At 31.4% G+C, this 19,167-nt stretch overlaps 1 protein-coding gene across 1 annotated transcript; it reads left to right on the top strand.

Moving 5' to 3' along the window:
* Positions 1–15,719: 15,719 nt before the first annotated feature.
* On the top strand, positions 15,720–17,624 carry LOC149217338 (myb-related protein 308-like). Its single transcript, XM_089392987.1, has 3 exons — positions 15,720–15,928; positions 16,153–16,282; positions 16,413–17,624. The coding sequence occupies exons 1-3, from the start codon at positions 15,796–15,798 to the stop codon at positions 16,825–16,827; spliced, it is 678 nt and encodes a 225-aa protein (XP_089249113.1). The 5' UTR covers positions 15,720–15,795; the 3' UTR covers positions 16,828–17,624.
* The last annotated feature ends 1,543 nt before the right edge of the window (positions 17,625–19,167 follow it).

The following is a 19,167-nucleotide window of genomic DNA, read 5'->3' as shown; positions in this document are numbered from 1 at the left end:
ATTGTTTGCAGTTCATATTTCCAGTGAAAAGGGGAAGAATGTTGGGGATGATGAAGTCCTGAAGAGATACCATGTCTTGCAACAATTTCACGATGTGTTTCTAGCGAAAATTCTAGAGTTTACTCCTCATAGGGAAGCAGACTTTTCTATTGAGTTGATGTCAGGAGAAGCATCGTCATCTAAGTTACCATACAGGATGAGCACTATAGAGTTGGTGCAATTGAAGTTGCAACTTAAGGAGACGCTTGATAAAGGATACATAAGGCCAAGTGTGTCACCTTGGGTTGCACCAGTATTGTTTGTAAAGAAGAAGGATGGTACTCTCATATTGTGCATTGATTATAGGTAGTTGAAGAAGGTGACTATCAAGAACAGGTATCCATTGCCATAGATTGATGACATGTTTTTTTAGTTGAAAGGACAAGGAGTGTTTTCAAATATTGATCTAAGATTAGTATATCATCAGGTGGGCATCAAAGAAGAAGACATCTAAAAGACTACATTTTGTACAAGGTATGGAAATTATGATTTTGTCGTGGTCCTATTTGGTCTTACTAATGCTCCAACCACTTTCATGTGCTTGATGAACAATGTGTTACATCCTTACCTGGACAAGTTTGTGATAGTATTTATTGATGATATATTGATATGCTCCAGGAATGAGCAAGAGAATTTAGAGTACCTAGTAGCAATGTTGAGATTGTTGAGAGAACATCAATTGTATGCCAAAATTAGCAAGTGTAGTTTCTTTCAGTCTTAGATTCACTACTCGGGACATGTTGTTTCCAAGGAGGGGATAGCAATGGACTCAAAAAAGACTAAAGCTATCATGGAGTGGCCAAATCCTAGGAATGTGGACAAGGTTAGATCATTCATCAGACTAGCAAGTTATTACATAAGGTTCATCAGGACCTTCTCACGAATTTGCTATCCTATTACATCTTTGCAGAGAAAATGGAAGAAGTTTGAATGGATTGAGGAGTGTGCAACTAGTTTTGATCATTTGAAGCCTCCGATTACAAATGTTCCAATTTTAAAGATTGAAAATATTGATAAGGAGTTTGTGGTTTGTATAGATGCTTGCAAGGAAGGACTTGGTGGGGTTTTGATGTAGGAAGGATAGGTGGTTTACTATGATTCAAGGAAGTTGAATGAGCATGAGCAGAACTGTGTGATTCATGATCTAAAGTTGGCAGTTATAATTCATGCATTGAAGATGTGGAGACATTGTCTTCTTGGCAAGAGGTTTGTTTTGATGAGTGATCATAATGGGCTGAGGTACTTATTTGACCAACCCAATCAGAATGCTAGGAAATTTAGATGGTTGGAAATCCTCAATGAGTTTCACTTTGGATCAAGTACATTAAGGGAAAGGAGAACATGGTTGCAAATTCTCTTAGTAGAAGAGTGTATGTAAATCATATTTCAATTGTGAGCTTTTATGGGATAAATTTACAGGAGCAAATCTTGCATGCAAGGTAGCATGATGACATATACCACTAATTGAACAAGATATTGCAACAGAAGTGTGAAGATGATAGGGATAAGGAGTATCACCTCACGGAAGATGGCTTGGTCAAATTCAATAACATGATTTATGTTCCAGATAGAGGTGAGTTGAAGAAGCTTATCTTGAGGGAGTTTCATGTAAATATTTATTCAGGTCACCCAAGATATGAGAAGACTTTGATAGATGTTAAGAAGTTCTACTATTAGCCAAACTTGAAAAACGAGGTGGTTGAGTTTGTTTCGAAATGTTTGTACTATCAATAGGTGAAAGCAAAGTGTAAGAATCCAACTAGTTTGTTGCATCCTATTCCAATTCGAGAATAGAAATGGGAGGTCATATCCATGGACTTCATTATAGGTTTGTTGAGTACATTGAAACAACATGATTACATAATGGTTATAGTAAATAGGTTGAGAAAGGTAGCTCACTTCATTGTAATGATGTATACTAATTTAGCTAGTGCAGTAGCTCAGATCTTCATCAGGGGAGATAGTGAGGTTGCATGATGTTCCCAAGAAGATCATATTAGATAGAGATGCTAAATTCACTTCCAAGTTTTGAAAGGAGTTTTTTGTGGGCTTGGGGATAAAGTTATATTTCAATACAACTTATCATCCGTGGACATATGGACAAATAAAGTGGGTTAAAAGGATTCTTGAGGACAAATGTTAAGGATGTATGTCATGCATCAGCAGAGGAAGTGGGAGGAGTATCTTCCATTGGTAGATTTTTCATATAATAATGGGTATCAAGAGTCCATTTGAGGCTATTTATGGGCAGAGTTGTAATACTCATATAAGCTAGAGTGATCTAGTTAATAGGGTGCTAATTAGACTAGATATGTTGGGTGAGATGGAGTAGGAGATGCAGGTTATTAGAAGGAATTTGACAGTAGCATAGGATAGGAAAAAGAGTTATGCTGATCAGTATAGAGCATTCAAGGGGTTTCGAGTTGGAGAGCATGTGTACTTTCACATCAAGACCAACAAGAGCTCCTTGAGGTCTGGGTCATGTTCCAAGCTGGGACCTTGGTATTGTGGGCCTTTTTAGATCCTTGAGAGGATTGGACTAGTGGCCTACCGACTTGCATTGTCACCAATAGTGAAAGTCCATGATTTTTTCCATGTTTCATTGATTAAGAAATATGCCCAGGATGTTGATCATGTGATTGATTGGCTTGTATTATAGGTGGAACCATAGGGAGAGTTTCAGCCAAATCCTCAGTGCATTTTGCAACGAAAATAGCTCATGCTCCGGAACAAAGCAATCGAGCAGGTTAAAGTACAGGGGAAGAAATTTGGGCTAGATGAAGCTACATGGGAGATGGTTGATCATATGTGGGCTTTTAACCTTCTTTATTTGTTGGTTGAGTAGATGTGTTGGTTTATGTGATTTTCTTATAGATATTTTATATGCATATGTGTATTGTAAATACTACAATGAGTTGTGTTATCAAGCTCTAATAAGCAGTATGGTGATCATGGTTTCAGTAATTTGGTATGATGTAAATGTTGCATCGATTTGTGTTATAAATCTCCATGGGCAGCATGTTTTGCTGGTTATAAGTGTCATTGAACAATGAGGACGGTGGTCCCCTGAGGGGGAGAGGTTTGTAATAGCCCCTCGTTGTTTTTTCATGTAAATAAAAATAAAACCAAGGTCATGGGGCACGTACTCCAAGTTGAATGTTGGGAAAAAATTATAGTGGGAATCACTTATGGAATAATAATGATTATGGAAATTGGCAAAGTCATTGGCAAAGGAAAAGATGCAATAAATGGCATTTAATTATCAAACTAAGGAAAATAGGAGAAAAGGAAGGTGAAGAGACACAAATTTGCATGCAAGGGAAATTAGAAGAAAAATGGGGGAAAATGAAGAAAAAGGAGACATCAATGATAAAAAAAAGCATCAGAGAAACAATTCACAAATTTTCTGGTTCAATTTTGGTTCTCTCCTTTCACACTCTTATTATCTCATACTCTTGCACACTTAGAGCATTCTTGGAGCATGCTTGGAGCACTCTAGAATTCACATGGATTCTAGAAATAAAGCAAATGGAAGAAAAGGATCCCAAGGGGATAGTTGGATCAGTAGCAACAACAAGGATACTTAGTAGATAACAGGTTGCAAGTTTGTGTTTTCCTTGCTGATTTTTAGATACATGGTATATGCATGTGATTTCTTAGTTATGCATTGTCATTGGCTTGGATATTTTCCTAGATTGATAATGGTTTTAGCATTGCCTTGTAATTTTCCAGATAGCCATTGTTCAATGGGCTCCCCAATTGGTTTTTTGATTGGTTCTCAAGTTTCCTATGGTTATGGGTTGGAACAAACGCATTAATCCCTCGAACAACTTGGGCTTCCCTTGAGTGTATGGGTTGAGTTACTATTCTTTGGAGCCTTGGGGTTGGGACAAATGCTCTGCAACATTGGAATAGCTCAGGTTCCCTATAGGCTTTGGGTTGAGTTACTAGTTCTTGGATCCCTGAACAACTTGGACAAAGACCTAGTTTGGTATTAGCTATTTTTGGACTAATTAGGTGAAATCACTATGGTTGAGGGTTGAGGTGGTGTGGACTCTAGAAGCCCTTGTTAATTTTATTTTGGTTTAACCCATATGATCCCACATTCATGCTTGGAATATGGCATGGGGATGATTAGCTGAAAGAGAGATTTGGTTTAGCCTAATCTATGATCGAGTGGTACATGGAAGCCCATGACTTGGTTGGCTTTTTCATATGTTAATGTGAGTTATTTTTCTATTGTGATCTATTAGCACTTATATTGGTTACTGTTTGCCTGTGCTCGACAGTGCGCACACTTTGACATGACCTATCAGACTCAGGTACACTTGTACATTTTGTACATATGAGTGTGTGTCATGTTTTATCTCTTTTTGGTTTGGTGTGTGATGCAAGCTATTTTCTAGTACATCATATATGCCAAAAATCCAAAAAAATAGAAAACTCAAAAAATAAAAGATATATGGTCATGTTTTTATCTAATCCATGTTTTATTTCTTCAGTATGTGATTTAATCATGGGTCTAGATTTTATGGATGGTTTTTACTAAATATGGTGTCATTTTTATTGTGACATCTATTGGACCTTAGGTGTGTTTTTCTAAACTTTGCATATACGGGTAGGTCACATATCCTTGTCTCTATTGTATTATTGACTATTAGTGACATCATTGTGCCTTAGCTCTGACCCCATCAAGTTGTGGCATTAGCCCTCTTCTATGTATATCATAATTTAATGGTAGAGCCTACCTGTTCATCAATACCATAGTTTAGTACCTCTTTTCTTTTATAGTGTCCATGAAGTTTCTCATTTATGCTCTTCAGAATCACTCCTTCTAACCTGCCATGACTTAGACTATGAGCTGCCCTTTTTTATCTTCTTTGTCATTTTCTAGCTTTACCCTAGGAGGATTCCACACTTTATCCCTTATGATTACCTAGTTTTATTCTCCTATTTTTGTGCAATGAGCCTCAATTTCATTTCGCCATAATTGTCATCATCTTCTTGGCCTATCATTCGCTCTCACTTGTTGTTTTACCCTTTCTTGAAGGAACTGTTGTGTTGAGTGGTCTCATTTTCTAGCCTCTTTGCCTTCTTTATGCTTTGAGTTTTTCCATCATATCGAAACTAGTTGCTACCTTTATACCACTTGTTCCTCCAAGATGGGCTTCCTTTGTGCCCTTCTTATGCTCATTAAACCCTCAAAGGCACCAATATCCTTTTAGCCTTGTTTTCATCATCGTTAATCAATGAAAACATCGATTTCATTTTGTTCCTCTTTTCATGACTCGTTAAACATATGAAAGTCCCGAGATTATTTTCCATCTTTTCATGTTCATAAAACCTATATGAAAATATCGATTTCTTTTAGTCTTTTCCTACTCATTAAGTAAATTGAAAGACAGTGAATGATATCTTTTCCATTCTAAAAACTTGTTAAATAATGAGAAGGGTACAAGTGTAATTTTATCTCTTTTTTAGCCTCGTTAAACGTTACGAAAAAAGAACCTATTGAGCATACTTATCTTCTCTTTCGTTCTCATTAAACCGCGAAGGAGAGGAAAAATATAAAATGGGAAGGGAATACTTATTTATGTTAGCCACCAAAATGGTAGCATCAGTCACCTCGCCCTTGAACATGGCACTTGTCTGTGTCATTATCTTACAGTTGGGTTTTAGCTTTCTTAGGAGTTGTACCATACATATGATTGGAAGAGAGGAACATAGTAGCTAGTGAAATTCTCATGGAGACCTCTTGCATATGTAATGAGCTTGAATATAGACCATTAGCTAAGGAGGAGAGAAGACCGAGAGATTGGAAGGGAGTGCTTACATCCAAGGTATAATTTGTAACCAACTCTGTTATCTTCAATGTGGATTTCAATATTTTTCCTCCAATTGTTTGTCATGTGTTGAATGTATTTTATAATTGAATTATCTAGATAAATTAATTTGGATCTAATTGTTACACTAATAGATATTTTTGAAAGAAATATCGTGGTTCTTTAGTGGTGATGTGTGTAGGATATAGTTGATAGCAACGGAGGTGAGATCTCCAAGAGCTAGAGCAATAATATTTATAGCTACAACAATCAAGTTCTAAACCAAACACTAAGGTGAAGGTGTTGATCAACATTTTTTTATCAAATTGAAGGTCAATTTTGTCTCTTTTGATGTGCTATATTATCCTCATTAAGACCCAAAAAAATTTAAGAGTTTAAAATAAGATCAATTTTTGGTGATTCCTTACAAAAGGCTAGTCAAGATGATTTGTCCTTTGAAAAATTAATGGGTTACTAAAAAACAAAAATAAATTGGATGTGTTCATCCTTGCATATGATAGCCCTATGTCCCAACCACACCTTTCCTTCCTTTTATCATTCACCTTCTATGTTTAGTGCAAACATTTCCACACACTTCATCACTTAACCTCCTCACACACCCTTTTTCCTCACACCTCACACTCCATCCTTGTTTACTTTTATTTTCCAAATTCTTGCATTTCACCTCCACATTATTATTATTTCTCATAGTATTTGATCCTAAGATCCTTTGACATATTTTCCTATGACACATGGAAGCCAACTAGACATATCTTAGATCCTTTGACATATTTTCCTATGACACATGGAAGCTAGCTAGACATATCTTGGGCTGACATTTTAAGGACGTTAATCAGGAAATGATGACCAATCAATGAGTTGGTGGACAAAGGATAAAACTTTTCACTCTCCATAAAGTTTCATGACTCACTGTGCTTAATATAAGAATAATGTGAGGGAAATTTTCTTTATAAATACATTGAATTATATTGCTATTATGCATGTGGGATTAAAACACATGTTTATAAATCAAAAGGTCAAGATTCATGTGGAGCATATCAATAATTATTGAGTCACAAATCCATAGGCCATAATTAGAGTTCCTAATGTTCTATTTGGGAAAACCAGAGCTAGTTGGAAAGATCAAAGCATGAAGAACATATTGGGAGCGGTTTATAGGGATAAAATTATAGATATCATCTCAAAAAAAAAAAAAAAAGACATGACCAAGTTTAATCCAATCACCAAATTATTATTTTCTCAAGTGATTTCTAAATCTAGAATATTTAAAGTGACACCTTGCTTGGAGGATGGATGGATTCCTAAATTTATATTTTTAAAATATATCTCCATTCAATTAACACAAAGAGAAAAAACCTAGCTATCAAGTAGTTCAAAAGATGAAGAGAATATTATAAAGGGAGACAATCATATTCAAAAAAAGAGTTGTTTTTTGGGGGTTTTATTTGAAGATGAGTTTTCCTTTCTTAATATTTTTTGAATCAACCTACTCAACTTTCCCTCTCATATATTCCTATACATATTTCATTCCATAACATTTTCAATGTGTGCTCAATTACAAGAAAATTTAGGTCTAATTATATCTTCTCATCTCTTTCAAGAACTTCATATTGTATTTCAAGTCCAAAGAGCAAGGTCCCTACTAGTAATAAATCAAATACACTCTAAATAAAATTTATTTATTTTCCATTTAGGAAGTTATTTTAGTTTTTAGACAATGTTAAACTTGTCTTATTGGGATATTATTGTTAATTTCTCCCACAAAGAGCTCTTCTAGATTCATGTTGTAGGCATGAGTGTACATGGTGATATATCATTCGATTCTTGTACAATCGAAGCTTTAAAAACTCGTTTGATTCTAATGTGTGAAGTCATTTAAAGTTCTTTGAAGACCTGTCCATTTTATTTTACTTTATCATTTTTATCTTGTAAAATCATAGATGATTCTAGATTTACATTATTCTTAAAAGAAAAAAAAACACATGTTGAAGTAGACCCCAATATATAAAAATATTAATTTTCATATTAATTTCTTACATACTTAATGACTAGTTTTTTGAAAATTTATTGAAATTTTTTCACTTACCCATTACATTTATCCACGGCCATAATACAAATTTTCCACATATTAAAAAACAAATACCACCTCTATAAAAATGAAAAGGGAATCTTGATAATTCCCAAGAGGATGACTATTGTCGATGAAAGGAAAAAGTGTTAACAAAAAATATGCACTAATCCCCTTCGCCTCATCTATCAAATAAATTTAAAGTACAGAACTAAGAGAACTTATTGAATAGTCCATCTTGTTAATATGTATAAACCTCAGACAATATCTATGGACTATAACTCTTTTCCATAAGAATAATTTTTGGTAATTGCTAATTCCAAAGACAATATCTCTAGCTAATAGTAAACCATATTAGTTCCACATATGCATTTAGTTAGGTTGATTCTAAAGAGAATTGTTTCCCACTATAATTGTATATTATTGGTTCCATGAACTCATATCACTTATTTGCATAATTGTTAGTGCAATGGTTTTACACAAAATAGATTATTAGTGGAAGTGATTTCAACTACCAATTTAAATATTACAAGTGTGTTCTGGATTTTCTTGATGCAAACACAATACATATAATTTAATTAAAAAATTATTTCGAATACAATACGTACATTTCATTCAATATACTGGGCAATGGGTTTATAAATGGCCACAATGCACAATATGGACTCTAATATATGCAATTTTAGCATACAATTCTACAAATAATATCATTACTTATCCGATGGATATTCCAGTTTCGAGTGGATTGTAAATTTATAAAATGACTGGATTCAACTCTTCTTTATTCCGTGTACACATCACTTTTGATCTCCGTGATTCTTATGAAATTATTCTATTTAGCTTAATTGATCCCATAAAATATTTAGATTGACTTAACGATCCAACAACAAACATTCAATTACATATTTATTTAAATATAAGAATGTCTCCCATAAAATTATCTCAAAAGAATTAAAGTAAATGATAGTTTTGAAAGTTAAAAAAAAATTAAGTAAATAATCGCTTTGAAAGGTAAAAAATACACCCTCTTGGTATATAATTCATGAACCTTTTATAATGAATAATAATAAAATACTTTTATTTATGGATAACAATTATTTTTATATAAAAGTAGACTCTATAAAAATTACAATAAAATGTTTTTTAACTTGAGATTGAATTTCATTTCTAATGAATTTTTAAAATTTAAATGGAAATTTTAATTTCCATTGGGTGTATCTTACTAATATTGGGATATTCTATCATTTGACCATTTTACTAATTTCAAGTATTACTCTTATTTTCTAAAAAATCTTTGTTTTAGAGAAGGTACCACTTTAGAAAAATGAGAGAAGAATGAGGATTTAAAATTGAAAAGAATTTCCCACTTCAAAAACATTATTTAATAGATCAAACTCTTCAACAATAATCAATAGATAGAAAGTTAAGTGTAGGGTGCAAAAGTATATGAGAATTTTAATTCAAGGTCTCATTTTATAGGATTTGTAGTTGAAACCACTTGTCCATGTCATGCATAAATATAACTTTTCATTTTACTAATTACCTAATATTCAACTACCCATGTGCCATTCACATGCACAAGTGCAGAAGTAATTTTTTATTTAAGAATATAAAATAGTGATTAATCCTCACCCAACTACTACATCTCCTATTTTCACTCTTAGATGTTCCCTTGATTTCCTCCTCTTTTCCTATATGAATGGGTGCACATGTAGTCAGTACTTTATTTATTTATTAACTCTCCCTAATATCTACCAACTCACTTTTCTTTTCCCACATTTCTATTTATATTTGAATTCTTTATTCCTCTTTCTTCTCCTTCAATAATGGGTGTACAAGTAATTAATTTCTATTTAATTAAAAATGATTTCTTATATATTTCATGCATATTCTAGATTATATTTATTCTTTGAATGGTTTTTTATTTCTCTTAGTTATGATTTGTAATATCTATACATTAATAAATCGATCAAATATGCATTTTAACTTTCCTCAAATTAAATAAAAATGCACATTCTAAATCAACCATCTATTCACATGCTTAGCTAGTCATCTTTTAATGTATATTCAACCACATTAGGTGATACCAAGGGTGTCATGTTCATGAATGTCCTTCAAACATCCAACATTTTTAGTGGGGAAATAATGCGATCGTTGAGTCCCTATTAACACAACTTTTGTGGCTGCCTTGATGAAAGAATAGTGATCACTAAGGAGTATGAATCCCTACTTATTGTGCTTCTCTCAGCCAATCCTCATGCATGCCAAAATTCATGACCTATATTCATAGCAACATGTAACCTCTGAGTAAAACTATGACCAACTTTTTATCTCACGTCATGAAAAAGGAGTTATAGTAGAGGAAAACAATATTTTTGTTCCTCCACTTGTGATGAGACAATGTATACATACATTCAAATCATGTGTGGACTCATTGAAAATCATATTCCATGTGCTTACACATTTAAAATCATCACATCAAATTGTTCTATAATTACAATTAAAGTGCATTATTAATTACATAACACGTCCTAATTCAATTTGGAGTCCACACAATGTTGACATTTTTCCATGCCATCATAAACTTGTGGCTTCTTGTCACACTGGGTAAACCATTAGAAGCATTCAAAAATAATTGCATATTTCATGTATCACAACCATATAAAACAATAATGTTAATTACATCATCTCATTGTACATTTTGACCATCTATATTTTATACAACCGTTTGCATTTTATTTAAATTTACCATTAAACCAATTAAACAAATCAAAATAGTTAAAGAGTCTATGTTTTATCATTAAATCATAAGTTAATAAAAAGGTCATTTTCTAAACAAAATTCCCTTAAATAATAAAATCCTCTATATCAATGTAGTCAAAGTAGACAAGGCACTACAAGTGGCTATTCAATAAAAAATTAGATAAAATTCACTACTCTTAAATATTCCAGTAATACAATCTTAATGTAATTGTTAAGAATGTATTCATAAGAGACACCCAAGAAGATTTTCCAAAAGAATACATCATATTACGCTAGATTTTAGAAGACAATTATGCTTTCTTTTTTTTAAATTGATATTATAGGTTTTTAATTTTTTATCTTTTTTAAACACATAATTAAATCTTTGTATTTTGTTACATAAAATTCATTTATAAAAATAAATAAATAAAAATAAATGCATAAAGACTGAAACACATAATTAAATATTTATATTTTGTTATATAAAATTCATATAAAAAAAACAAAAAGTTGTTACATAAAATTCATATATAAAAATAAATAAATAAAAAAAAATGCATAAAGATTGAAACATATAGTTAAATCTTTATATTTTGTTACATAAAATTCATATATTAAAAAATAAAAAATAAAAAGAAATGGATAAAGATTAATTGTAATCAATATGGCTTTGTTGGTTTTTTTAACTATTGCATTCAGATATATCCAAAAACTTCAATCCTTTAGAAAATACATTTTATTAATTTAGTGTTTTCTTAGCTATTTAAAATTCTAATGCTCTGCTTGAATAGAAAAACAAATGCATGTACAAAGGAATTAGTATTTGTGGTTCAATGTATTTTAGAGGACTTTTTTTTAATTTTTTCCAGGTTGTCTTAAAATTAATTATAGGAACTTATAAACTTGTAATTGTTATAAATTATGATGATGACTTTTTTTGGTATGACAATGTATTTTTTACATATATAAAAAATAATGGAAATAAAAGCAAGTTTTTTCATTTATTTCAAGATTACTTACTTTTTAGTTTTTTAAAATTTTTATGAGTTAGAGACAATCTATTTTAATTTATTTATATTCAAAATAAACTAACTAAAAAATATTTAAAAAATATATTTTTAGTTTATATATATATATATATATATATATATATATATATATATATATATATATTTCTTTAATACTTTTAATATAATATTTTAATCCAATATGTATAATTGACATAACATGTCTTTTTCACATATATATTTCAATCCTAAATTCAAAAAACCACAAATACCCATAAGGGCTAGATTTTTTTTTACTAACTCTAAATACTATGTCATTACTCCAATATTCACATAAACTCAAAATAGAAAACAAATTAAACTTGGAAAAATTTAACTAAAATGCTTTTCATATATAATATATTGACAATAATATCAATTACTGTAACACATTTTTAAATATGCAACCACATCATCTTGAAAATCAATACCCCTCGGAAAAAACAATGCATTAGTGAAATATGCAAAAGAAACCATGCAAATTAGTCAAGTATGCAACCACATCAGCTTGAGAAACAATATTTTTGAAAGAAATCATACATTTATGTCTTTATATATTTTAAATAAATAAAAAGCATTATATATATATATATATAAAATTAATTTCCAATTTAGTATGAGAAATAAATAAAAGACAGATTTATTTACGATGGGATGAGAACTAAAAAAAATTGAGAAATAAAATAAAAAGATATTTAATTAGGATGGCATGAAAACTAAAATATGAAAAATAAAACAAAAAGAAATTTATTTGTGATGGCATGAGAAGTAAAAGATGAAAAATAAAATAAAAGATAGATTTATTTTTCAATTATGAATGTTAAAGAGCTTATTACATTTCCATATTATTTTATTTTCTATTGTTTCTAATCTTTTTTTATGTAATTATTCTTAAGTCAGTGGCATTTTGTAGCCTTACATAATTTGTAGTTAAAGGGTTTTTTACTTGTAAAATGATTTATGAATTGAATTTTTAATCATTTATTAAATGTTGAATTTTCAAAGTTTTTTTCCTTCTTAATTCTTTTCTTTTATTTTTGGTTGTTTACTTTTCCAAGGTCTTTTTCCTTTTCTTGTTCTTATTTTTTTAATTACAAATTGTATTACACTTTAATCCAATAGTGTAACAAGGCTATAATATAATATTCTACAAATCACTAAATTACCTTTCAAGCCATTCATAATATTTTGTTAATAACTTTTAATTGGTGAATCAACTAATACGTTTACGATTTATGAAATCGCTTTTATTTGTAATATTTTGTTAATAATTTTTAATTAGTGAATCAACTAATAAGTTTATGATTTATAAAATCTTTTTTGTTGGCAAGAAAGTTAACATTTCATATCACCACAAGTTCATTTAATATTTCCATGATCTCTAATCACATCTCCAAATATATAGATGACACAAAAGGTAATGCCAGCAAGAAGTTCAAACATGTTACAATACCAATCCTTACCAACTTCTCTAATGTTAAAGCTTTTGACCAAACATAGTTACTTTGCATCAACAAATAAATCACAATTTTTGTGAAAGAACCCTTTGCATACATGGTTGAACTCATATCTTTGGAGCAACAACATATTTTCTATGGTAATCACAAGCATTTTGTCAAAAAGCTTATATGAAATAAATTAATAATTCATAAACAATACGCTTAGTATGATTAAATGAAAATACATTTATGTAAAATAAATAATATGAAATAAGTTAATAATTCATAAACAATACATTTAGTATGATGGAATGAAAAGATATTTATGTAAAATAAATAATATGATACATCTCAATAGAATGAACCTTTAGCTTCAATTACCATAAGATCAATGTTATTCCATACCATTTTACAAAAATAGCCATCTAATAAAAACAACACATGCAAAAACGCAAAAACTTACCTAAAATCAAATTGTATTCACCCTCGATGAGCCAATCTTCCCCAATCTTTTTGTCCATTAGTATAATGAGATCGATCGTTTGGGAGAACCGTGTAAAATTTTTAAATGTAGAATTTTTAAAATATCATACTTTTATTATTCTTAATAATTTTTTTATTACGATTTATTTGAGTATAAAGCTTGGAGTATATCTTAAAACTGTTTTTGTTTGATTAAGAGTTTGTTTTTTTGGATATAAAGAAACATGTTAACTGTCCAAGATCTAGAGGTATTTGGCAGGAGTGAAAGTCTGCCCCCTTACAGACCACTAGCAAGTTATTCCAGGTGGCCTAGAGGCATTTGGCAAGAGTGAAAGCCTGCCCCCTTATAGACCACCGGCAGATTATTCCAAGTGGTGGTTTTCCTTGAATCACTGTGATGAGTTAGCCCACATTCCGGGTTAATAGCCAGAAATGACAATCTTCACTACTGATTTGACAACTAAATTAAAATAAATTTTTCCACCATATAAAAAAATAAAAATATATTTAAATATAATCCATAAATATATATTTATGATAAAAAATTTCCACCATATAAAAAAATAAAAATATATTTAAATATAATCCATAAATATATATTTATGATAAACCACCTTTACAAAGATTTGACAACTAAATTATAATAAATTTTTCCCATATAAAAAATAAAAATATATTTAAATATAATCGATAAATATATATTTATAATAAACCACCGCTACAAACAAGATGCATATTTTAAAGCATATATCCGCATGTTGAAATGTACCTAAAAGTGTACCTGCTTTCCACTGAAAAATACATTCAAGTTATTAAATTTATGAGCTTGTATTATTAATTCACACAAATTTCGTTTACTTGGTGCATATGCTCAGTTTCATTCCTAAATTATATTCTAAATCACCTGCTCTATATTTTTAGAAACTCTACAACAAAAAATGTAATGTTGGCATATTATGCCAATAATTACCATCCTTTTCCCCGGTATAACTTTGCGTCTTTTTGCTCGTCTTTTCAACAACTCTGAAAGAATATTGACGCACCTCCTATTTCTATGACTCACATATATTAATGATAGATCACGTGCTCAACATCAGGTTTAAATAATATTTATATTTTCAATTTTTTTCAAGTGACTAATGACTCGCGAGTCCAAGCTACTTAATAATTCGGTAGGTTTAAATCGATGTGATGAACACCACCTACTAATCTATAATATATTTCACATAGAAAATGACGGCCCATTAACTTACATGTATGTGGGGCGATAAATTTATCAAAAAAAAACTTTGACCATGCAAAGTAAATATCAAATTTGTTATAAAGTTTGAGAAAAGTTGCCCCGTCTACTTCAAAGGTGGACCACGGTCATAATTAATTTCTTGTGTTTTGTTTACAACCATGTGATGACCCAACATGAGAGACCATTCTAGCCGCCTATTTTTAATCCCCATCCAATTTTTATAATGTTTTCAAAACAGAACCAAACCATTATAATTCTAAGTAATGTCTCCTACCTACTCACCAACACAGGGACCCAAATAGTCAAAACCCCATTACGTTACCCAACTACTCTTATTAATTTTATTACTCAAAATAAAAAGTTGTTGGTCATAAAAAGTTTCATTGAAATGACACCAACAAAGTGATCAGATACATTATAAATTTATACAACTAATGTAGGAAATGAAAAGTAGCATATGGAATGGAAACTTCTATTTGAATAATGGAGTGACTCAGTGTGACTGGGGCCTTAATTTCCTCTGTCTACCTACCCGACAGTGACACCCATGACGCCTAGACGAAATTTAACAAAATCCATTACAAGGGGATGAGTTAAGGTTTAGTAATGTTAGAAGCACTTTATGAATTTAGAATTATTAAAAAAAAAACTTAATGCAAAGGGTTTAGCTTTTAGAAGGATAAATAAGTCTGATAATTTAATTAAAGGATACTAGCAGTGGTTTTTAAACACCAACGTCTAGTTAGCATAGCAAGACAAAAACTATCAGATCAGATCCGTGCTCTCACCGCCTCTTTATGTTATAAATAAATGTGAGTCCCTTGCCGTCCACTGGGAGTGGTCACGGGTTCCAGACCTTTTGCATCTTCATTATTCTTCCGCCTGTGAAAAGATGGGGAGATCTCCGTGCTGTGAGAAGGCTCATACTAACAAAGGGGCCTGGACTAAACAAGAAGATGACCGCCTAATCGCTCACATTCGAGCCCACGGCGAAGGGGGCTGGCGTTCTCTTCCCAAGGCCGCAGGTTGCTTGCCTGCGCTCTGCTTTCTTAACTGAATTAATGGCTGCCTGCAATTTTTCCGTTTAAATATAATGTTTCTTGATTTTCCGTTTATATTTGATGTTTCTTGATTTTTCCGATATAATGTTTCTTGATCTTCCGTTTATATTTAATGCTTCTTGATTTTCCGATATAATGTTTTTCGATTTTCCGTTTATATATAACGTTTCTTGATTTTCCGATTGCAGGGCTGCTGAGATGCGGCAAGAGCTGCAGACTGCGATGGATAAACTACCTGCGTCCCGATCTGAAGCGTGGAAGCTTCACGGAAGAAGAAGACGAGCTCATCATCAAACTTCACTCCTTCGTTGGCAACAAGTATGTCATTTCATCGCCCCTGTTGCTGCAATGGATTTCCTTTTAAAGCTGGATCTGTCATGAAAATCTCACTTTTGAAGTCTCAGTTACTGATCGAAGTGATTTCTAATCAGTCTGTGAAACTGTGCAGGTGGTCTTTAATTGCAGGGAGATTGCCCGGACGGACGGACAACGAGATAAAGAACTACTGGAACACACACATCAAAAGAAAATTGCTGAGCAAGGGACTCGATCCCCAGACCCATCGTCCAGTCGGCCAGCCAAACAATACCCCCGTCACTCGGCCTGTTCCCGAGCACGAAATTCCGGCTTTCCAAAACCCTGCAACGCCGGAGATAGCAGACTTGTTACAGCACCACCGATTGGAAAGCTCGCCTATCAAACCGGCAGCTTCTGATGCGGAAGAGCATCCCGACCTCAATCTGAATTTGTGTATCAGTTTGCCGTCTAATTCGGCCCCGGCCGTAAACAGAGTATCGAGCGTCGATACAACAGTAGATTCAAATTCTAATTCTGGCCACGGGCTGTGCTGGCAGTTTCTCTGACGGAGGTCGTTTCAATAAGAGGGTGTGGATTATCGCAGCACGGCCATGCTAATGAACAGTGCCAAAGGCACAAGGACTCGTGGTGGAAAGATGTTTATAGTGCAAAGATCTCCGACTTGCTTATCCTGGAACTGAAATAATGTGTTGGAGGGCGCAGAGACGGTGGGAAAAAGGTTTTGTGTGTTGCAGGTCTGGAGATATGGTGTGGAAGTGTATGGATAATAGGTATTTCTATAATCTGCAATTCTGGTGCAATTATTCACAACAGTTAGCATTTATCAACGAAAAATATAGTTCGTTTTGTGTGTCTCAGTCGTAGGAGATATACCAGTACCAGTACATTATCTGCTTGCAGGGTAAGTTGAAGTTCATTACATTGCAATGCCGGTGTCTTATCGCCCTCATGGCCGTATTTTTAAAGACAAATCCCACGCTGCTTCAGCCTGCAACAAGCTATCTTTACTCTCATTACACTGATACATACCACTGGTCAAAACTTCCCATCACTGTCATAGGCTGGAACAGAGAAACTGGAGCCTGTTCTAATTTTTCAATACTTTTAGATGTGGTAAAGAAGCCAATGTGAGAACTGCAAATTTCATTGGGGCAAAACTCAGGTGTACTGTCAAGCATGAAAGTCCAGAATTTGATGGTGGGATATTCAACATACGGCAGAGGTGCCCACAATGATGTAAAAAGTATTGGACTGGGTGCCTATTACCACTTGCAGTGGTGTAGGAAAGAGTGTAGTTCTATTGCAGGAGTGTAATAAATGATGTAGAAAATTTTCTCCATGATTGATGTTCAAGATAGACTCAGCAACGTTTTATGTGTGTTGAAATTTGAATTTTGTTGACTATGTTAGTTTGAGCACCGACCATCAGTATGAAATGAAGCTTCGATTAATTTTGATCTATTTTAAAATTAAAAATAATTTTAAAGAAATGATTGCTTATTTTACCAATTTATTTTAAAAAATGATTTTTTTTGGTTTTGGTTTTGTTTTTATTTTTATAAAACAATATTTTAGGAAAGAAATAGAATGATATTATAAATATTTTTATATTGAGATTTAATGTAAAAATACATACAAGATTTTAAAATATAAAAATGAATGTAATTATTTAATCTAATTATAATGAAATGGAATAATTTAAAATTGAATATATATATATATATAATAATAAAAAAATAATTAAAATAAAAAAAATTAATAATAGAATGGGAATCCACTTTTTTTTGAAAATGAAGTAGAAGAAATGGAATAGTTTAAAATGGATGAAAATAGAGTAGAAGAAATGGAGTAGTTTAAAATGGAGTAGAAGAAAAGGAATAGTTTAAAATGGAGCATAAGAAATGAAATAATCTAAAATTGAATAGAGGAGAATTCACTATTTTTGAAAATGGAGTAGAAGAAATGAAATTATTTAAAATTGATGAAAATGAAGTATGAAAAATAGAATAATTTAAAATTGAATATATTTAGAAAAGATTGATTAGAAAAAACATTAATAATAGAATGAAGAGTTCACCTTTTTTTCTTTCTTAAAAAGGTTATAATAGTGGAAATCATTTTAAGCGAAAAAAGAATATTATGAAATGAAATTAATATTTTTAATTGTAAGAAGTAATTATTTTTTCTTTTGCAACCCTGCTTTGATTTCTTACCTTGTAACCTACAGATGATTAAGGCAAGAATGTAAAAAATTGAATATTATTTTTTAAGCCGGAAGAAATGAAATTTTAATTTTAATTTTGTAACTATATATATGTATTTTAAAGTTTTTTTTTAATAATGTATAAAGAATGAGATTTAAAATTTATAATTAAATAGAAAGAAATTTTATCTTCAGCTTTTCAATGCTCTCAAAATAATAAATTTTAATATTATTGATATTTAAAAAATTAATTATATTTTTGTTAATTAAAATGAATATTCTTGTGCTACCCTTCCCGGGTGAATAGCGGACATGTAAAAACTGGAAAATGAGAAAGTCAAAACTGGAAAATGAGAATGAGAAAGTCAAAACTGGAAAATGAGAAGGTCCTACCAAAGCTTACAAAAAAGATAATTTTTAAATTCTAAAAAGCATTTAATTGAAATTATGTCCATAGAGTTTTAGATAGAGGGTGTACCTTTTAGATATTAGGTTATACGCTTTTATTATTTGAGTGTTATTTTATAATATGACCTTATTTGGGTTAAGACAATTTTAATTCCTTGCCCTATTTGAGTGTTATTTTTTAATATGACCTTGATATAAGCTCCCCTATTTGAGTGTAAAAAATAAAAAACTTCATCTTTTATGATTATTGTTCTCTACTCATAATTATATTCTT

Source organism: Pinus tabuliformis, chromosome 1_1 (genome assembly GCF_031772625.1).
Source record: "Pinus tabuliformis cultivar Carrire ecotype Pingquan chromosome 1_1, CPIR1, whole genome shotgun sequence".
In the NCBI taxonomy this organism is placed as follows: Eukaryota; Viridiplantae; Streptophyta; class Pinopsida; order Pinales; family Pinaceae; genus Pinus; species Pinus tabuliformis.
The sequence above is the reverse complement of the archived record's forward strand: the minus strand, read 5'-3'. Positions and strand labels throughout refer to the sequence as shown.

Excerpts from the sequence above, each read along its gene's own strand:
- LOC149217338 (XM_089392987.1), top strand. The coding sequence starts at position 15,796 with ATGGGGAGATCTCCGTGCTGTGAGAAGGCTCATACTAACAAAGGGGCC. Across the intron at positions 15,929-16,152 it reads TTCTCTTCCCAAGGCCGCAG|GGCTGCTGAGATGCGGCAAG; the intron begins GTTGCTTGCCTG and ends TTCCGATTGCAG. Across the intron at positions 16,283-16,412 it reads CACTCCTTCGTTGGCAACAA|GTGGTCTTTAATTGCAGGGA; the intron begins GTATGTCATTTC and ends GAAACTGTGCAG.